The following is a 21,005-nucleotide window of genomic DNA, read 5'->3' on the forward strand; positions in this document are numbered from 1 at the left end:
GCGCAGCTCCAGTCACAGAAGGGAGGAAAAAAAAAAAAAAAAAAAAAAGGGGGGGGGGTTAAAAAAAAAAAACCAGGAAAAAAAAAAGGGGAAAAAAAGAAAGCGGCGGCGGCGGCGGAGGTCCTGCAGCAGCGATCGGCCCCGCGGGAGCCGGCCCGGGGCCGCGGCCGGGCTGGTGGTTGGGTCGTTCGGTGATCCCCGCGGCAGCGGCCATTCCAGGGCGGGCCGGGTGGAAAACAAAAAGTGCGGCGGCGGCCGGCGGCGCGGTGCGGGCGGCGGTGCGGGCGGCGCGGGCGGCTCCGGGCCGTGCGCACAGGCGGCGGCGGCGGCGGCGGCGGCGGGAGCGGCGGGAGCGGCGGCGCCTCACATGACCCCACTGTTTGTCCCCGTGATCAGCGCGAGCGGCTCCCGTGTCTCCTCCGTCCCCTCCTGCGGCGCGGCGTGAGCGCCGGGCTCCCCCCCCTCCCGCCCGCCCCCTCCCCTCCCTCCCCTCCCCCTCCCCTCCCCCCGGGCCCCGCGCCCCCCCCGCCCCCACCCCCCCATGGACATGCTGGACCCGGGCTTGGACCCCGCAGCCTCGGCCACCGCCGCCGCCGCCGCCGCCGCCGCCAGGTGAGGCCTCCCTCCCTCCCCTCCCCTCCCCCCCCCCGTGACCCCCCTCCCCCGTGCCCGCCCCGGTCTCCCCCCCCCCCCTCCCCAGTGCAGGCTCGGGGCCGCCATGATCCCGAGCGGGGCCCCGCCGCCGCCGCCGGCCCGGCTCAAAATGGAGGCCGCGAGGGAGGGGGACCGCCCCCCTCCCTGCCCCCCCGCCCCCCCACCGGTGCCTCCCGACCCCCACCCCCACTCCCACCCCCGCCTCCAGACAGGGCCGGGCACGCGGGTAAAGCACAGGGAGGTGGGGGGGCGTTGCACTTAGCCCGGGGGTGCACAGCCAGACGTGACCCCCCTCGCCCCCTCCGCCACCTCGCTTCCTGCCTCCTGTCCTCCCCGCAGCCACGACAAGGGACCCGAGGCTGAGGAGGGCGTCGAGCTGCAAGAAGGTGAGGGCGTCTATTTGGGGGTGCCACTGAGACCTGGGGGTGCTGGGGTTCCCATCATGGCGACCCCCCCCCACCCCTTGATCGTGTCTCCCCCGCCCCACCCCTCTCAACACTTTTGCCCTTCGGGTCTCAGGCGGGGACGGTCCTGGGGCGGAGGAGCAGACGGCGGTGGCCATCGCCAGCGTCCAGCAGGCGGCGTTCGGTGACCACAACATCCAGTACCAGTTCCGCACAGAGAATAATGGAGGACAGGTGAGCCGGAAGTCGGGGTGCCCACGGTGGGCTCAAGGCAGGCCCTGGGGAGAAGCAGCTCCCGCCCCGCTCCACGCCCGGGGCCGGTCCCCCTCCCTCCAGCATCAGTCCTTGTCTCTCTACGGCCCCCTGCAGGTGACATACCGCGTAGTCCAGGTGACTGATGGTCAGCTGGACGGCCAGGGGGACACGGCTGGTGCTGTCAGCGTCGTGTCCACCGCTGCTTTTGCTGGGGGGCAGCAGGCTGTGGCCCAGGTGGGTGTGGATGGGGCCACCCAGCGTCCCGGCCCTACCGCTTCCTCCGTGCCCCCAGGTCCAGCAGCCCCCTTCCCCCTGGTAGGTGACCAGCAACATCCGGGGTGGGTAAGAGGGAGGGGAACACATGGAGAAGGGACATTGCTTCCGCCATTGGGGAGCCCCTCCCCCCTCCAAGGCACAACAGGAAGTGTACACATGGTCAGGTCCAGAGATAGGCCTGTCCTGGTATTTGAACTCAGAATCTTGGCTCAGTCCCTGAGTTTTATGTTGTTCTTTTCTTTTTTTTACAGGGTTAATTGTAGATAAGAGTCTCAAGGAATCTTTGAACCATGATTCTTAGATCTCAGTCTCCTGAATAGCTAGGGTTATAGGCATGAGCCCTGTGTGTATATATGTGTGTGTGTGTGTGTGTGTGTGTGTGTGTAGGGTTTTCTTTTTTGCTTCTTAATTTATAAAATGGGATGCTGTTTAGCAAGTGACAGCTGTGTATCTAGCCAGCAAGGACTGAAATGGAGGAACAGAATGGGACATACTGGACTTTCCCCTCCCCACAGAGAACACACTAAATAAACACCAAGCAGGGCACCAGGTGCTGGACGCTCATGCCTGTCATCCTAACTTCTCAGGAGGCTGAGATCTGAGGATCATGGTTCAAAGTCATCCCAGGCAGAAAAGTCCGTGAGACTCTTACCTCCAATGAACCACCACAAAACCAGAAGTGGCACTGTGGCTCAAAGTGGTAGAGCGCTAGCCTTGAGCAGAAAAGCTCAGTGACAGTGCCCAGGCCCTGAGTTCAAGCCCCATGACAAATAATTTGATGCTCAGGAACAAAGGGAGATGGGATGGGTGAGGTGACGGTATCTGAGGCTAGCCTGTCTGTCTGACTGTCTGTCTGTCTCACTTGTTATCTGCAGGCTGTAATCCAAAACCCCTTTAGTAATGGTGGCAGCCCAGCAGCTGAGGCTGTCAGTGGAGAGGCAAGGTTTGCCTATTTCCCAGCGTCCAGTGTGGGCGATTCCACAGCTGTGTCAGTGCAGACCACAGACCAGAGCTTGCAGGCAGGAGGTAAGGAGGGGAAGGGGCTGCTGGGGGCGGGGGAGGGGAGCCCCTCAGCCTGTGCTGACTTTCCTCCCTGCATCTCTGCAGGCCAGTTCTATGTCATGATGACGCCCCAGGATGTGCTTCAGACAGGAACACAGAGAACAATTGCACCCCGGACGCACCCCTACTCTCCGTATGTGCAGGACTCTCCATCTTAGGAACAGAGGATGCTGGGAGGGCCCTGTATTGAGACTGGGGGAAGAGAGGGAATTTGGGCCTAGGAGCAGGTTAGCTCACAGCAGGGACAGGCTGGAATTCTCCCCCCCCTTTTTTTTTTTGGGTGCCAGTTCTGGGGCTTGAACTCAGGGCCTGGGTACTGCCCTGAGTTTCTGTGCTCAAGGCTAGCACTACTAGTTGAGCCACAGCTCCACTTCTTGCTTTTAACGGTTAATTGAAGTTAAGGGTCTCGGGTTTAGCCAGGCACCGGTGGCTCAGCCTGTAATCCTAGCTACTCAAGAGGCTGAGATCTGAGGATTGTGGTTCAAAGCCAGCCCTGGCAGGAAAGTCTATGAGACTCTTATCTCCGACAAGATAAAATAGAAAACCAGAAGTGGCGCTACGGTTTAAGTGGTAGAGTGCTAGCGTTGAGCTAAAGAGCTGAGGGGCAGCACCCAGGCCCAGAGTTCAGGCCCATGGTAGACCAAAAAAATTTTTTTTAAAAAGTTTCAGGTTTGTCTGACTGAGGTGGCTTCGAACCATTATCCTCAGATCTCAGCCTCTTGAATAGCTAGGATTATAGGTGTGTGCCACTGGTACCAGCCTGTATTTTTTTTAAGCTGGGTTTTGCTTCTAAGAAGCCAGTTTAGAAACTGCCTACGTGTACATGCACATATTCTGTCTGTCTCCCCCCCTCCCTCCCTCCCTCTCTCTCTCTCTCTTTCTCTCTCTCTCTCCCTTTCTCCCTCTCTCTCTCTTTGCCTCTCTTCCAGTCCTGGAGCTGAGCTTTTTTGCTTAAGATTCGTATTCTACCACTTGAGCCACAGTTCCACTTTCAGTTTCTTGATGAATTGGAGATAAGTCTCACAGACTTTCCTTCTTGAACTTCCTTCAAGCCCAGATCCTCAGCTCTTAGCCGCTTGCATAGCTAAGATTATAGATATGAGCCATTGGTGCCATTTACCTTTCTGTACCTGGGTTTACTTTGCCAACATAATTGTCAAATCTGAGACAGTGGGCCTGAGATAATATACATGCATTTCCTCCTTCTTCTAGAAAAATCGATGGAACCAGAACGCCCCGGGATGAGAGGAGGAGAGCCCAGCACAATGAGGGTAAGGACACTCTGGGCCCAGCCAGGGCCAGGGTGGCAGCACAGGCCCATCGCCTGGCATGCTCCAAGTGTTGGAGAGGCATTCGTTGCAGGCTAGCATGGTGGAAATGGAGAGGCCAAGGAAGGAAGTAGAAAGAAGTCAGCCGGTTGTGACTTCAGTCTGGCCAGTTGTCTTATATTGATGACCAGTGTCTAAAATGGCAGGCTTTGCCATCACATGTGGATTTTCCTGTTCCTCTTGAAAAGCTGGCTTGGCCTGGTTGTCCCGGACTGGCCTTCCATAGGAGTGCCTTTGTGCCCCTGTACCCCATTCCCCTGCCAGCTGCCTCCAGCAGTGGCAGCTGTGAAGAGCGAGCTGTGCTCTGGCTAGGCAAGGCCAGCATATGTCTCCCTTATCCCTTTCCAGAATGCTTAGATCCCACCCTGAGGTCTTTTGTCCCTCGTCTCCCTGCCTTGGTCCTTTGCCACCCTGGCACACATGGCAGCCTGACACCCAAATAGCCAGCCCTCAACAAATATTTACTGAACCTGGCGGGGCGGCATGGGGCCTGTGCCAGGTCTGTGGCCTAGCCTGGAGCATCTGAAGCTCTGGGGAGGGGTGGAAAACGAGGATGAGGCGTGGCAAGGCCACACAAGGAAGCCGGGGTGGTGGGTGGAAGGAGTATGGTGGTTTTGGGGGGGGGGGGGGCACGGGCTGGGGAGGAGGAACTTTTCAGGAAGGTCTCTGGAAGCCTTGAATGGCATGTCAGGTGCTGAGGGGGTTGGATGCGGGGTAAGGAGCCTGTTCTGCTCTTCTAAGCTGCTTGTGCCATCTGGCTTCCAGCTGTGATACAGCTGTGCAGCTCCCCTTCCCCCCCACCTCCTGGCCCCCCAGTGTGCTGGTCCTGGGCTACGTGGTGAGACTGGCCATGTTGCTGTCACAAGCATTGGGGTGCGTGGCTGGACACCCAGAGAAAGATGAGAGCTGAGTTGGAGGAATGATCGCTGACTTTAAAGACACTTTGAGAGATCTTAGAGTAAAGGCCTGGAGGGGCCTTGAAGGCAAGAGCGATGACGAGGGTTGGGGTGGTGAAGAGCCACAAGCCTAGGGTCTGCTGAGGCCCTCAGCTGTTGGAAGTGTGGGACTCTGGGAATAGGGAAGGGGCTGAAGCTCCCCCAGCCTCCTCTTGGTCTCTGGTCCTGGAGGGTTGCCTGGTATGACAGGCAGCCGGCTGAGGATTTGTGGATTGATTTTTATTATTTATTTTTATTTTATTTTTTGGGTCTGGTCATGGGGCCTGAACTCTGGGCCTGGGTGCTGTCCCTCAGCTCTTCAGTTCAAGGCTAGCTCTCTACCACTTGAGCCACAGCGCCACTTCCGGCTTTTTTTCTTATTGCATATGTGGTGCTGGGGAATCGAACCCAGGGCCTCATGCATGCAAGGCAAGAGCTCTACCACTGAGCCACCTTCCCAGCCCTATTATTTCTTTTTCTTTCTTTTTTTTTTTGGTCAGTCATGGGGCTTGAACTCTGGGCCTGGGCGCTGTCCCTGAGCTCTTCAGCTCAAGGCAAGTGCTCTACCACTTGAGCTACAGTGCCACTTCCCGTTTTCTGGTGATTCATTGGAGATAAGAGTCTCACAGACTTTCCTGCCCAGGTTGGCTTTGAACCTCGATCCTCAGATCTCAGCCTCCTGAGTTGCTAGGATTACAGGTGTGAGTCACCAGCACCTGGCTATTTATTTTCTGTGTGTGCCAGTTCTGGGGCTTGAACTCAGGTCCTGGATGCTGTTCCTGAGCTTTTGTGCTCAAAGGTAGCACTTTAGCGCTTGAGCCACCGCTCCCCTTCTAACTCTTTTGGTGTTTAATTGGAGAGAAGAGTCTCACAGGCTTGTCTTCCTGGTCTGGCTTTGAATCCAGGTCCTCAGATCTCAGCCTCCTGAGTGGCTGGGATTACAGACATGAGAAATCGTACCTAGCTGGATATTAGATTGAAGGTGGGGGGGTGGGGATTGTGGGACTCAAGGGTAAGGCAAGTTGGAGGTGACTTCAGGTAGGACCCTGGCCTGGGCAGGAACGAAGAGCTGGGTGCGCTTCAGAGCTGTAGGGTCTGGATTTGACATTGAGGGTGGGTTGTTCTAAAGAGAAAGGAGGAGTTAGGGTTTGGTTAACAGGAACTTGGGGGAGTTTGAGGATTGGAGGGTAGGGTTCCCACCTCTTGCCTGTGCCCAGATCCATTCATTCCCCCGCCCCCAGGCTGACCCACCATCCACCCCTCACTCAGTCCCCTGGCAGTCTGGCCTTACCAGAGCGGCTCCATTAAACATCACCTGTGATGACCCATTGCCAAATCTACTGGCTCCCTTTCCTGTCTGTGGGCCAAGCATCTAATCTGGCCTGTCCCTCTGTTTCAGGAATGTTCTTAATGCTCCGCCCTTTCTGAGTCCCTTGTGCTCCTGACCTGCCCGCAAGGCAAGGCTCCTCAACTTTCCTTCCCAGTCTGGCTCTCCCTTAGAAGTTTCTGATGAGTGTATCAGAGGGGGCCGAAGTTGATTTATACCTAGCATACAAGCCACCTTGATCAGGAATCTAAGGCCTGGCCCCTCTTCCATGGACCTCAGAAGTACAGGGGGTTCAGGGCAGGCAGGCCTGGCCCTCAGAAGTTCTGCTGGAGCAAAAATTAGCATCAGCTGGGTGCTGGTGGCTCACACCTGCAATCCTAGCTACTCAGGAGGCTGAGATCTGAGGATCGTGGTTGGAAGCCAGACAAGACAGCAAAACCTGTGAGACTCAACTCCAAAAAATGACTGAATTAAGTGGATAAAACAAAACCAGAAGAGTGATAGATCATTAGCCTTGAGCAGAAAAACGTAGGGATCTGAGGATCATGGTTCAAAAGCCAACAGCGCAGGAATGTCCCTGAGACTCTTCATCTCCACTGAAGCCAGAAGAGGAGCTGTGGCTCAATTGGTAGAGCACTAACTAGCCTTGAGCAAGAAAAAAAAACCAGCAACAAAAACACCTTAGGGACAGTGCCCAGGCCCTGAGTTCAAGCCCCAGGACCTGCTCCCAGTCCTCCTACAAAGTTAGCCTCCATGTAGGAATGTGAGTCTGTGACTGAGAAAGGTGAACCCCAACCCTCACTGTCTCCACGATCCTACAAATACTGAAATCGTCTTTCTCCTCCATCTTCCTCTCCGGCTCCGTCCACACTCCCCTCAGAGCTGTGCGCAGCCTGCACTCCGCTCAGCCCCAACAGAGCTCCAGGCCCAGCTTCCCCCTTCCCATGCTGCACGCACGGCTCCCTGTGCTTAGATCCCTTTCACAGCCCAGGCTGCTTTGGGGGCTCCGGGAATCCCATTCTGTGTTCTAAGGAGGCTCAAGGAAGGAAGGCTCTGGTGTGTCACTCCGGGGAGCAGGACCCCGGACCTGAGTGAACCAGGGTGCATGGCTTAGCCCACCGTGGCTGGGGCAGAATTTGGGGCTGACCAGGGCTAGAAATCTGGATCTTTACAGGGAAGCTGGCATTCCATGCCAGGCCTGATCGCCTTTGCGTTCCACTGACAACACTGTGTGAAGTCGCTCACTTCTCTTTACTTTGACTTTTATTTACTTGCTGGATTTTTTGTTGTTGTTTCACACATGCACTCTTTTTTTTTTTTTTTTTTTTGTGCCAGTCCTAGTAGGGCCTAGGCTCTGCTCTGTCCCTGAGCTTTTTTACCCCATGCTAACACTCTACCACTTCAGCCACAGCACCACTTCCAGCTTTTGGTGGTTCATTGGAGGTAAGAGTATCACAATCTTTTCTGCCAAGGCTGGCTTTGAACTGTGATCCTCAGATCACAGCCTCCTAAGTAGCTAAGATGACAGGCATGAGCCACTGGTACCCTGCAGTTTTGGTTTTTTGGTTTTTTTTAGTCAGTTGTGGGGCCTGAACTCTGGGCCTGGGCACTGTCCTTTAGTGGTTCAGCTCAAGGCTAGCGCTCTACCACTTGAACCACAGTGCCACTTCCGGCTTTTTCTACTTATGTGGTGCTGAGAAATCCAGCCGAACCTAGGGCCTCATACATGCAAGGCAAGTACTCTACCACTGAGCCACCTTCCTAGCCCCTGTTTGTTTTTTGAGATAGGGTCTCACTGTGTAGTAGAGACTGGCCTCTACTCCATTCTCCAGCCTCTGCCTCTGGGGTGCTAAAATGACACACGTAGCCACTACTCTTGGCTGATGGATCTGCACAGGCTGTGTCACTGTTACAATAGCTTCTTTTCATTCTCAGTTTGACCTGTTCTCTGGTTTTCCTTGTGATTTCTTTGACTTGGGTCATTTGGGGGTACGTTGCTTAATGTTCATGAAGTTTCTGGCTGCTTTTGTTCATTGTTGTCCTTGCAGATCTGTTGTCAGAACGAGCTGTACTCTGGTTGTGAATCTCTGTGTTGTAAGTCACCTTGGCCTTGATAGTGTGTCCTGGGGAGTGTGTGTGTGTGTGTGTGAGAGAGAGACAGAGACAGTTGTAGGTAGACAGTCCCTCTGTATTACAGACCACCTAACTGAATGTTGAGATTTCTCTCCAGAGTGGTTTTTTCTTTCTTTGCTTTTAATTACATTTGATTAGTTTTTGTGTCTTTGCTGGGGCTTATACTCAGGGCTTCCCCCTCTCACTTGGCTTTTTTCTCCTGGCTCAAGGCTGGTGCTCTACCACCTGAGCCACACCTCCACTTCTGTCCCCCCTGCTTTTGCAGTCTGCTTGTGTTCTCAGTTGCTGGAGGCGATCAGTCACTGGGGCCAAGTCCACTGGCAGATGTGTCGTTCCCCTCCGTACTGCCTGGTTGCACTGAGTGCTGCGTGAGCATCTGAGAGCTTCTAGGGGGTGGACGTGGCCTTGGCCTTGATCTTCCCAAGCCACAGGCTGACCTCACAGGCCAGGCCTCCAGAGCAGGCCAGGCACTCCGCCCCAGAGCCGCTCTGTTGTGGTCATTTCGGGGATGCTGTCACATCCTCTTCTCGGAAGGCAGCCTCAGCATTTCCTGGGCCTCCTCTGAAGATCCTCCATCCCCCGCCTCCCTGTCACTTGTGTCCTTGCCTCCCTCTCCCATGGCTGTGGGGTGAGCATCATGTGTGGTCCTCTGCTTCCCAGGGTTGCTGCAGGAGTGCACAACAGAGCTGGGCCTGACCCACCCCCAGGGTCCAGCCTTGTGCAGGGCATGCACCTTTTCAGAAGTAAATATAATCTGAAGTACATGCGTGTGTGCACACACACACGTGCGAGCGCACACACCCACCCCTGCCACTGATGGCTTGGAGTGAGGCGCACCCAAGAGATGGCAGGGTCCAAGTCAGCGAAGGAGAGCCCATAGGATGACGTAGCCCAACCCTGGCCGAGCTGAATGGCAGATAGCCTTGGTGTTGGGCTCACTGCGGGAGGGGAGGCATGGTCAGCAGCAGAGGGCCGCCCCCCTCTGACACTCAGGCTGGTGATGGGATGAGGGGCACCTGGCTCAGCCAATGAGGACTCGCCAGGAGCAGGCCTTGGCCTCGGCTTGTTCATGCTCCATGAGGTTCCCTTGAAGGAATGGAACGGAGGTGCAGGGACAGGACGTGAGGAGGAAGCGGGATGCCCTTGCCCATCCAGAGTGCTCCTCCTCTGGTGCTCCCTTGTCCTCTGTTCCAAGGCCCCCTCTCCACACACTGCTCAGCAGGAAGATGGGGTGCCAGGCCCTCATAGGTCCCAGGGACACGGAGAGGAAGAAACAAACAGCAGAGCTGTGGGGGCCAAAGGTCCTGGGGGAAAGCTTCTGGGCTTCTGGACATTTCTTTCTTGCTCTTGCTCTCGCTCGCTCACTCTCTTTCCCTTCTTTTTCCTCAGTCATGGGGCTTGAACTCTGGGCCTGGGCGCTGTCCCTGAGCTCTTTTGCTCAAAGCTAGTGCTCTACCACTTAGAGCCACAGCACCACTTCCGGTTTTTGCCTGGGCTGCCTTTGACCTGTGATCCTCCAGTCTTAGCCTCTTGAATCGCTAGGATTACAGGCGTCAGCCACCAGCACCAGGCTGCTTCCAGACCTTTCTTATCCCCCAAGAATATGAGCCCACTGTGTCCAGAGCTCTGTTGACCCAAGCCCAAAGCTGCTGATGCTGACAGGAAATGGCCTTATTTTAAACGTTGATTCAGATGCTTGTGAGTGCGCTAGGCAGGCCCAGCAGCACAAACCCGGAGGCCTAGCTTTTCCTTTCTGCCCTGGCATTGGAGGGCCAGGACTCGGCAGGGCAGCCTGTAGCCAAGTCACGATGTTGACCATCTGCCCGCCAAAGGGACCCACCGAGCCCGGGTCCCCATAACCATGGATGCTGCATTTTCCCTGCAGTAGAGCGGAGGCGGAGGGACAAAATCAACAACTGGATCGTGCAACTTTCCAAAATCATTCCAGATTGTAACGCGGACAACAGTAAGACAGGAGCGGTGAGTGTCCCCGCTCCCTGGGGCCAGGAGGCCACGGCGCCTGCCTCACCGCTGTCCTGGGGCTGGGCTGGTTGGGCAGCGCTGGCGCTGATGCTCTTGCCCACCCCGTACCCCAGAGTAAAGGGGGGATCCTGTCGAAGGCCTGCGATTACATCCGGGAACTCAGGCAGACCAACCAGCGCATGCAGGAGACCTTCAAGGAGGCCGAGCGGCTGCAGGTGGACAATGAGCTTCTCCGACAGCAGGTGGGTGCCAGGCCTGGAGCCCGGCTAGGACACCGCCGGCCGGGCCCCCCGCCCCACCTCACATTATCCCCCCACCCCCATGTCACACACCTGCAGATCGAGGAGCTGAAGAATGAGAACGCCCTCCTCCGAGCCCAGCTACAGCAGCACAACCTGGAGCTGGTGGGCGAAGGTACCCGGCAGTGACGCAGGGTGGACCCTCCGGTGCCCGTCGCCCCGGTGCCCGTGCGCCGCCGGCCTCGCTGCCCTCCCCAGCCCTTAGCACACAGAGGGGCGACGCCCCTCCCCCAGCTGCGATTTTTTTATAGTAGATTTTTAACAAACACGGGGAGACATACATGCATTTCTGTGGATACATTGCCCACCACCCTCCTCAACTTGGAAATGAGTCCCTGTCCGTCCGTCCGTCTGTCTGTCTGTCTGTCTCCCGGTCTGCGCCAGGCGCCCCCCCCTTCCAGGGGACAGAGGCCCTGCCCTTCCCACTGCCTCGTTGGTCTCTAGAGGAACTGAGACAGGGTGCTTATGGGAAGAAAGGAGCTTTGGGGGAGGGGGGCCCTCTGGGCCCTGGGCCTATGCAGGGAGGCCTTGTCCCACCCCACCTCTTGTTTCTGGATCCCTGCTCCCCCGAGTGTGTGCGCGCGTGTGTGTGTGCGTGCGTGTATGTGTGCGTGTGTGTGCGTGCGTGTGTGTGTGCGTGCGTGTGTGTGTTTTAATTTTCTTTATGGAAAAGTGGACAAAAAAAAAATAGAGAGGTATTTAACTGCAATAAACTGGCCCCCTGCGGCCCCCGCCTTGTCTGTCTGTGTGTCTGGCCATCTTGGGGGGTGGGAAGGGGCTAGGCCCTGCTACCCCCGTACCACCAGATCCCCAGTCTGCTGTGGGGGTGGATAGGGGAATTTGAGGCCCCAGGGGGTGAGATGCAGGGCCAGGGAGTAGAAGAGGCTGGGGTCCCCCATGTCAACAGTTCCTCCCAGCCCAGCTGACTACCGCCCTCCCCTCTGCAGCAGCCAATGAGGGGGCCCGGCCTTGAGCCCCCCACCCCCTGGGAGGGCAGGTGGCCAGGGAGCCTGGCTTGGCCCGGCAGCCTGTCGCCTCGCACCGCGCCTCTGGCGCCTCCACCATGACCCCTGCCCCTGGCCGATGACGAAACCTGGCAGCAGGGCTGGGGTGCTGGCCGTGCCCCCCAGGGAGGCCCGCGCAGCCCCTGGTGCGAAGCCTGCGCTCTGCTCACCTTGCTGAGCCCCTCACCAGCCCCATCCCCTACCAGTTCCCCTCCAGGATCTCGAATTCAGGTTTTAGGGTACTCTGGGCCACTTGTACTGAAGGGGTCCCCATAAGTAGATAAGTGAAGGCATCACGGTAGTCATTAAGAAACTTTAAGCAGGGCACTGTTGCTCACACCTCTAACCCTAGCTACTTAGGAGGCTGAGATCTGAGAATCGTGGTTCAAAGCCAACCTGGGCAGGAAAGAGACTCCTCTCCACTTTACCTCCAAAAAGATAGAAATAGAGGTGTGGCTAAAGTGGTAGGGCACCATCTTTGAACAAAATAAAAGCTAATAGGGGACAGTGTCCAGGCCCAGGGTTCAAGCCCCAGTACCTGCGCACAAAACACCGAATTCTGTCTGTCTGCCAGTTCTGTGGTAGAAACACCCACCACTGCCAGTCTCAGGTGCCAGCATGATGGTGCTAAAGAGTTGGGGGGAGCCGGGAGCTGGGGGCTCACGCCTGTCATCCCAGCTACCCAAAAGGCTGAGATCTGAGGATCACGGTTCAAAACCAGCTGGGGCAAGGAAGTCTGTGAGACTCATCTCCAGTAAATCACCAGAAATCCCGAAGTGTGGCTCAAGTGGTAGAGCACTTGCCTTGAGCTGAGGAGCTCAGGGACAGCGCCCAGGCTGTCAAGCCCCACAACAGACCAAAAAAAACCCAAACAAACGTTGGGGGGGGGGGGAGGTGAGCGCCACAAACTTGTTTATAGCAGGAATCAGAACAGCTTGATGACAAACATCACAGGCCACAGTGTCAGAGACCAGCGTCCTGGGATCATTGGTTGACAACACAGCCAACAATCTAAAACCTCTTGTGGGGCCACCGATGGGCCAGGCTGCACTGGGAGAGTTAGTGATCACACTGGTGTGTAGGATACTGGCACCAGGTACAGGCTGAGAGGATTCTTGTCAAAAGAGAGCCCAGAGTTCTGGCTCTTGGGGAACCCTATGTTCCCCTCCTTCCCCCCTCCTTCCACGTGCTCAAAGGATAGCATCAGGGAACCCATGTCCTGACCCCTAGTATTGCACACCCTTTCTGATGGCTACAGACAGCCATGAACAATGAAATGACTTCAGAAATGGGGTGAGGGGGCCGGGTGCTGGGGGTTCACCCCTGTCATCTTAGCTACTCAGGAAGCTGAGATCTGAGGATCATGGTTCAAAGCCAGCCTGGGCAGGAAAGTGCCCACCGGAAAATGAAGTGGTGCTGTGGCTCAAAGAGGTAGAGTCCCAGCCTTGAGCAAAAGAGCTCAGGAACAGTGCCCAGGCCCTGAGTTCAAGTCCCACCACTGACCAGGAAAAAAAAGTCTGTGTGGGGGAGGTGAGAGGCACCAGACCTTTGTGCAGCAAGAAGGGAAATTTTCTAAGATAACAGAGTGACATCATGTGCAGGAAAAGGGAGCTTGCCAGAGTCCCAGGTACCTGGGTCACCTCGACCCTCCCCCCCCCCCATCTCCCGGGGACGAAGATGACACAATCCCCTTGTCACCATTCCCGCTTATCTCTCCAGACCTTTTGGCGCCACCACCTTCTTAGAAATGAGTCAGGGTGAAGGGGTGGGGGTTCAGACCCCCGCCCCCCACCCCTCCTCCTCCAGCTACCCACATAAAAGTCCACTAACTGCACCACGGACTCAGAGCAGATCCCAGCCAAGCACACGGACTGCACGGGGCACCATGGCACTGTCTGCTCGGGTCCCCGCCGCCTGCCTCCTCCTGCTGCTCCTGCTCTCCAGCCTGGCCAGTGCTGCTGACCTCCAGCAACAGGTGAGAGCCATGGGGGGTTTGGGGGTGCTGGGGTCCCCCACCCCACACCATACAGGACAGTTGGGATCCAGACTGCAGCTGGAAGACTAGGAGCGGTGCACTAGGGGAAGCCTGCCCTAATGACACGGGCTTTATCCTGGGTCACCCAGGGTCAGCTCCTCCGTGGCCAGCGGGGAGAGAAGAGGAGAGAGTTCCTTCTTATCAAAACCTGTATCCTGAGCTGGGAAGGTGGCTCAGTGGTAGAGTGCTTGTCTAGCACACATGAAGCCCTGGGTTCGAGTCCTCAGTACCATAGCCACAGAAAAAGCTGGAAGTGGCGCTGTGACTCAAGTGGTAGAGGGCTAGCCTTGAACAAAAAGAAGCTCAGGGACAGTGTCCAGGCCCTGAGTTCAAGCCCCAGGATTGGCAAGAGAGGGGGGGAGAAGGGAGGGAAAGAGAGGAACAGACAGATCTGGACTGGGCTTGAACTCAGGACCTGGGCGCTGTCCCTGAGCTTCTTTGTGCTCAAGGCTAGCGCTCTACCCCTTGAGCCACAGCACCACTTCCAGTTTCTGAGTGGTTAACTGGAGATAAGACCCTCACAGGGACTTTCCTGCCTGGGCTGGCTTTGAGCTGCGATCCTCAGATCTCAGCCTCCTGGGTAGCTAGGATGACAGGTGTGAGCCACCGGCGCGCAGCAGCATTTTTAGGAAGAATTGATTGGGGGGAGAGTGAAGGAATCAAGATATCACGGTCCTCCTGGGGAACTGGGGGTGGGGGGTGAGGAGGGTGGGGAGGACTGGGGGATGGGGAGGTCAGGGCTGAGTGCTGTGGCCCCTGCTGTCATCTGTGTCCCTTCTGTCTTGTAGGCAGGAGAGCTGGCCGCCCTCCAGCCCCAGCACACAGCGGAAGCCAGGACGGGCTTGCAGGTGAGAGCAATTTACCCTGGCTCCCCAAGTCCACCTTCTTGTGCACAGACTCCCCCAGCCCCCCGGGCTCACCCCCTCTTCTTTCTTCCAGCCTGTGCCCCAGAAGCTGAGAGAGCGGAGAGACAGCCACTTCCCTATCTGTGTCTTCTGCTGCGGCTGCTGCAAGATGGAATCAGCCTGTGGCATTTGCTGCAAGACTTAGTGGGGTCCGCTCCCCACTCCCCACCCGAAGCCTCAGCCCCCCCTTATTTATACCTGTTACCCCCTCACCAGTGATTTTGGAATAAAACCGCTGTTATTTTGCAAACGTGAGTCGCTGTGCTTCTTCTTTCTTTTCTTCTCCTTTCCCTCCCTCCCTCCCTCCCTCCCTCCCTCCCTCCCTTCCTTCCTTCCTTCCTTTCTCTTTTCTTTTTCTTTTTTTTGCCAGTCCTGGGGCTTGAACTCTGGGCCTGGGCACTGTCCCTGAGCTTCTTTTGCTCAAGGTTAACACTCTACCACTTACTTGAGCCACAGCGCCACTTCTGATGTTGATGTGGTAATGAGGAATTGAACCTAGGGCTTCATAAATGCCACTAAGCTTCCAGATCCCAAGCTTCTCATTTCTTTTCGTGCCAGTCTTCAGACCTAAATTCAGGACTTGGGTACTGTCCCTGAGGGGTGTGTGTGTACATGTGCATGCATGTGTGTGTGTGTTTTGCTCAAGGCTGGTTCTCTACTATTTGAGGTACAGCTCTACTTCCAGGCTTTTGCTGGTTCATTGGAGATAAGAGTTTCACAAACTTTCTTATCCAGGCTGGCTTCAAACCACAATCCCGCAATCCTCAGCCTCCTGAGTAACACAGATTATAGGAATGAGCCACCAAGCTTGGCCACATTCTGGTTGTGTGTATGGGTGTGTGTGTATGTGTGTGTGTGTGTATTGGTACTGTGGCTTGAACTCAAGGCCTGTTACTCTTGCTTAGTTTTCTTGTTCACAGCTGGTACTCTACCACTTGAGCCAAACTTCCAGCCTGGCTTTTGATGTTGTTGGTTAATATATGAAGAGGGAAAGCCAGGTGCCTGTGGCACCTGTAATACTCACTACTCAGGAGGCTGAGATCTGAGGATCACAGTTCAAAGCCAGCCCAGGCAGGAAAGTTTGTGAGACTCATCTCCAATTAACCACTAGAAAAAGTGGCGCTGTAGCTCAAGTAGTAGAGCACTTGCCTTGAGTTGAAGAGCTGAGGGACAGCGCCTAGGTCCAGAGTTCAAGCCCCAAGACCACCAACAACAACAACAAAAAGAAGAAGAAGAAGAAGAAGAGGAAGAGGAGGAGAAGGAGGAGGTGGAGGAGGAGGAGGAAGAAAATGGAGTCTATCAAATTGGCTGGCTTTGAACTGTAATCTTTACAGATTCCTGCCTCCTGAATAGCGTGGATTACAGGCATAAGCCACTGCATCCTGGCTCACATGGCTGACATTCTGAGGGTTTCTGTTTTGTTTTGTGCTGGTCCTAGGGCTTGAACTCAGGACCTAGGCACTGTCCCTGAGCTGTTGTGCTCCAGGCTAGTGCTCTGCCACTGAGAGCTACAGCAGCATTTATGGCTTTTTGGTAATTAATTGGACATAATCTCCTAGACTTCCCTGCCGGGACTGGCTTTAAACTGTGAGCCTCAGATCTCAGCTTCTGGAGTAGCTAGGATGACAGGCGTGAGCCATTAGCTGCTGGCTTCACAGTCTGAGTGTGAAGCCCAGGGACTGAAGCCCAGGGATCGAATCCCACCTGCTCTTTTGAAAAGCCATGATCTCCACAGCCAGGCGGGTGAGTCTGGTTTCTGAGTCCGTTGCCCCTCCCCCACTCCCATCCATCCCCTCAGTCACCCTCACTGGAACCATCAGCCTGAACTTAGGGGACTCCCCCCTCTACTGTAGCGCTGAGCAGCAACAACCCCCCGCCCTGGCCGTGGGGTTCACAGTCAGAATGGACATGTCCTCCCCCACCTCCACTCAGCACCCTCAGCCGAGAGCTGCTGACAGCCAGCCAGATGGAAAGCTAGGACACAGAGCGCCCCACAATCTCCGTGTTCACCCCCAAAACCCAGGCACCAGGTCTCACTCTTCTCTGGGATCCGTGGGGCTGTGGAAGCCCCGCCCCTCCTTCAATGGGCCATTGTGCCCCGCTGGGAGGCACGGGCAGAGGCTGACCTCATGAGGCCGGGTGGGGGTGGGGCGGGACCCTGTGCCTTCTGAGTCCTGCAAGGCACGCAGGGCCCAGGGATTTCCCCATTCTCCCAGGGGACTGAGGACCCTCCCTCCCTCCCTCCCTCCTCCCTCTCCCTCCCTCCTCCACTGGCCACTACTCTAGCCTCACTGGGCTGGGGGACAGCCGGGCTGTTTCTCCACCTTCCGCGGACCCCCCCCCTCTCCGTCCCCCCCATCCGCCCACCTGCCCAGGACAGATGAAATAGTGACTGAACCTCTGGAGTACCCACAAAACCACAACAAGAAAAGAAAAGCACAGCACGCAGGGCAGGGCTGCAGCTAGGGAAACGGCACCAAAGCCTAAGAGATGGAGAAGTCTGGGATGGGGTCTGCTTTCCAGGAAAGAGGAGCCCAGGGTGCCCCAAGACATTTGAAGAACCCATCCAGGGCCCTACCTCACAAGCAGGACTGATCAGAAGGAGGCAGGCAAAGCCAAGCCCTGGCCTTTGGAGGTGGGAGTGGGCATTGTATTCTCAGAAGAGGCATTGGGTACTTAAGGTCATTCTGGATGCAGGAAAAATATGAGGAGCTGGGGGCCAGTGGCTCATGCTTGTCATCCTAGCTACTTGGGAAGCTGAGATCTGAGGATTGCTGTTCAAAGCCAACCTGGTCAGCAAAGTCTGTGAGACTCATCTCCAATAAACTACTCAGAAAAAGCTGGAAGTGGGCTGGGAAGGTGGCTCAGTGGTAGAGCGCTTGCCTTGCACGCATGAGGCGCTGGGTTTGATTCCTCAGCACCACATACGCAAAAAAAGAAAAAAGCCGGAAGTGGCGCTGTGGCTCAAATGGTAGAGTGCTAGCCTGGAGCTGAAGAGCTAAGGGACAGCGCCCAGGCCCAGAGTTCAGGCCCCACGACTGGACACCCCCCCCCAAAAAAAAAAAAGAAAAAGAAAAAGCTGGAAGTGGCGCTGTGGCTCAAGTGGTAGAGTGCTAGTCTTGAGCAAAAGAAGCTCAGGGACAGCACTAGGCCCTGAGTTCAAGCCCTAGGACTGGCAACTAAATAAATAAATGGGCAAGTGACTGGAAACATGGTAGGGTAACACTGTGTGTGTGTGGGGGGGGGTGTGGCGTCGGGGGTGGGGGGAGACTTGTCTCCTCTCCCTGTCGACCCCCGCCTCTGCTGGCCTCAGGAATACAACCAATATCACCACCAGACCCTTAAAGGACAATGGTTTGAGCCGGGCATTGATGGTCACACCTGTCATCCTAGTTACCCGAGGCTAAGATCTGGAGGATCATAGTTCAAAGCCAGCCTGGGGCAGGAAAGTCTATGAGATTTGTACCTCCAATGAGTCACCAAAAAGGATGGAAGTGGAGCTGTGGCTCGAGTGGTAGAGCCTCAGCCTTGAACAACAACAACAGAAGCTCAGGGCCAGTGCCCAGGCCCTGAGTTCAAGCCCCAGGACTGGCACAAAAACAAAACAATGGTTTGTGCCTTCAATTTGGGACTGACAGATTAACCTTCCTGTCCCCCCTGGCCCCTGCATGAGGGTGGAGGATGGAGGGGTGCAGCAGCGCCCTGTCCCCACAGGAAGGACCCAGCGGAGCCCGGGCGTCAGGCTGCTCAGGCTGACAAGGGCTCTTTGTGCCCATCCCAGGGCAGGGAGGAGCTGGGCCCTGGAGGCAGGCGGCCCCTGGCACCCCAGGGCAGGGAGGGGCTGGCAAGTGGGGGGCCAGGGGCCACTGTGAGCCTGGCTAGCAGAGCAGAAGGTCAGAAGCCACCGCACCCAGTAAGTACTACAGTAAGGTAGTGGGGGACCGGGGTGCAGGGTGGGCCTGGGGGCCCCAGGAGGGCTGAAAGGGTGACTTTGTGCAAGGCCAGGTATCCTGGGTGCTGGTGAGAAGATGCTGGGGGGGCTCTTGGGGACAGCCCTGGGGCTCTGGGAAGGGATCACAGGAAGAGGGGTTCTGGGAGCCCTGGGACTCCCAAGTTTGGGGTATGTGATGTGGCAGTGGTCTGGGCTGGGGCAATGAGACACCTGGTTGAGGGCCCTGGGCTGTGAATGAGAATGTTCAAGAACTGAGTGCACAGCAGGTGTGTGTGTGTGTGTGTGTGTGTGTGTGTGTGTGTGTGTGTGTGTGTGCACAAACATCTGTGCATCCAGATGCATAGCTCCTCTTTTTCCTCCTCTTCTCCTTCTCCTTCCTCCTTCTACTTCTCCTCCTCCTCCTCTTCTTCTCCTCCTCCTCCTTCTCCTCCTCTTCCTTCCTCTTCCTCTTTCTTTTCCACTTTTCCTTTTTTCTTCTTCTGCTAGTCCTAGGGCTTGAACTCAGGACCTGGATGCTGTCCCTGAGCTTTTTTTATTTTCTATTTTTGCTCAAGGCTAGCACTCTACCATTTGAGCCACAGCTCCACTTCCATTTTTGTGTTTTTGATAGTTTTTGTGGCGTTTTCCTGCCCCAGGCTGGCTTTGAATCATGATCTTCCAGATCTCAGCCTCCTGAGTGGCTGGGGTGACAGGGGTGAGCCGCTCATGATTGGTGAGTTATCTCATCATCTTTGTAGATGCGTTTTTAACCACGGGCCCCTCCTTCAGAAGTGGAGTAAGGATAGCTTGCTACCTAGACTGACACTTGAGCACTGGGCTTTTTTGGGGAAAACACAAATCAGTCACAGCTAGTATTGTTTGGGTCCCTACCCCACTACTAATTTTCATCCCCTATGGAGAATTCAAGTTCCACATGCTCATTGAATGTGTGGCCAGTGCTTATCTGAGTATCTACCTATCACTGGGGCCAGGGCTGTGGTTGCTGTTGGACGTGTGTTTGTGTGTGTGTGTGTGTGTGTGTGTGTGTTTGAGAGAGAGAGCATGGCACACAGGACCGTGTGTGTACCCTGCAGGACCACTCCATGCATGCCCAAGAAAAGGCAGGGCTGCCAGGTGGTGGTGGCTCACACCTGTCATCCTAGCTACTCAGGAAGCTGAGATCTGGAGGCTCACAGTTCATTCTCCAGTGAACCACAAAAAAAAAACCCTGAAGAAGTGGAGCTATGGCTCAAGTCGTGGAGTGCTAGCCTTGGGTCAAAAGAAAAAGCTCAGGAACAGCGCCCAAGTCGCGAGTTCGAATACGCTGACACCTTCTTGATCACACATGGGGCAGAGAGTGTCCTGTCTGTCCACGTCCAGCCTTGGCATGTGTCTGAGCATGCATCTGTGTCTGTGGGAAGTGGGTGGCCTGGGCCGGGCTAAGTGGCCACTTGGAAATCCTGGTGTTAGACCCAAGCAACCCACAGAGCATCGGTGGCAATGGGGGGGGCTCACCCCCCTGGACCTTCGTGGCCCCACTCTGCAATGCCCCACCCCTCACTGTCAACTCTGGGGGTCCCCCAGTACCCCCAAGGGAACAGAACAGGCCTCTTTTTGTGCTGGGCTCCCGGCTCTGGGGAGGGTGGGGCCGCAGGGGCCGGGCCGCAGGGTGGCAGAGGGCGGCAGGAATTCACACGGCATGTGGAGAATGCTGATGCTGTGAAACCCTGTCATTGATGGGGTCCCTGCTTTGCCACCCCCAGGTCCTCAGGGGTGACACAACTGCTCCTTCGCCCCATTCACCACTGCTCCTGGCCCCCCTCCACCCCAGCCCACGGCTGCCATTCCCCCGATCTCTTTCCCCACGGTTCTCCCACGTGTCATCCATCCAGTCTGGAAAGGAGAGGGTGGTGGCTTCTGTTATCTCCTGGCTGGAGGGGGTGGGGGAGCTTCCTGGGGAGCTTACAGGGCCAGAGTACATGATAAAAGAGGGGGCAGCAAGTGCTCAGCCTCTCACCCCCCAACCCTGGCACTTTCTAAACTCTTACTCCAGGTGAACTGACTGGCACCTTCTGGAGATCAGGATATAATTGTCAACTCAGGGAGAACGAGGTAAGGGGCCGGGGTACTACCATCCCCCCTCTCTTTCCTTGGCTTTCCTTACTTCTTACTTTCCTGCCACTAGCCCAGATCCCGCTTGCTCTTGATCTATCCAGGGGCACAATAGCATTCAATATTATATTCGACATGTCATGACCAGACAGAGATAGGACAGTGGGTGGCTGAGACTAAAGGCTGGCCACACACCGCTGGTGGCTCACACCGGGTTTCTTAGAATGCTGAGATCTAGAGGATGACAGGTTAAAGCCAGTCTGGGCAGGAAAGGCAGTGAGACTTATCTCCAATGAACCACCAGAAAACCGCAAGTGGAGCAATGGTTCAAGTGGTAGAGTGCTAGCTAGCCTTAGGGACAG

The 21,005-nt window shown here is 56.1% G+C and overlaps 3 protein-coding genes across 5 annotated transcripts in view; all 3 read left to right on the plus strand.

The window, feature by feature from the left end:
* The window catches only part of Lsr (lipolysis stimulated lipoprotein receptor), a 38,644-nt gene that overhangs the window by 15,138 nt on the left and 2,501 nt on the right, over positions 1-21,005 (plus strand). The window contains exon 11 of the mRNA XM_042668014.1: positions 15,165-15,171. Coding sequence (XP_042523948.1) covers positions 15,165-15,166 — 2 coding nt within the window. The 3' untranslated portion in view covers positions 15,167-15,171. The remainder of the gene's footprint in view (positions 1-15,164; positions 15,172-21,005) is intronic.
* Usf2 (upstream transcription factor 2, c-fos interacting) lies at positions 520-11,396 on the plus strand. Of its 3 annotated transcripts, none has more exons than XM_042668045.1 (10): positions 520-612; positions 994-1,040; positions 1,174-1,292; positions 1,428-1,628; positions 2,465-2,615; positions 2,697-2,784; positions 3,864-3,922; positions 10,260-10,354; positions 10,471-10,599; positions 10,696-11,396. In XM_042668045.1, exons 1-10 carry the CDS (start codon positions 542-544, stop codon positions 10,783-10,785), a joined length of 1,050 nt encoding a protein of 349 aa, XP_042523979.1. In that variant the 5' UTR covers positions 520-541; the 3' UTR covers positions 10,786-11,396. The 3 variants fall into 3 exon arrangements, with proteins under 3 accessions (XP_042523979.1, XP_042523981.1, XP_042523980.1); XM_042668047.1 differs by having other exon boundaries at positions 1,428-1,547; XM_042668046.1 differs by having other exon boundaries at positions 520-603; positions 991-1,040.
* LOC122097526 (hepcidin antimicrobial peptide) lies at positions 13,504-14,745 on the plus strand. Its single transcript, XM_042668089.1, has 3 exons — positions 13,504-13,635; positions 14,484-14,543; positions 14,635-14,745. The coding sequence occupies exons 1-3, from the start codon at positions 13,546-13,548 to the stop codon at positions 14,743-14,745; spliced, it is 261 nt and encodes an 86-aa protein (XP_042524023.1). The 5' UTR covers positions 13,504-13,545.

This window comes from Dipodomys spectabilis, unplaced genomic scaffold (assembly GCF_019054845.1).
Source record: "Dipodomys spectabilis isolate Male_0828 unplaced genomic scaffold, ASM1905484v1 ptg000422l, whole genome shotgun sequence".
Classification (NCBI taxonomy): Eukaryota; Metazoa; Chordata; class Mammalia; order Rodentia; family Heteromyidae; genus Dipodomys; species Dipodomys spectabilis.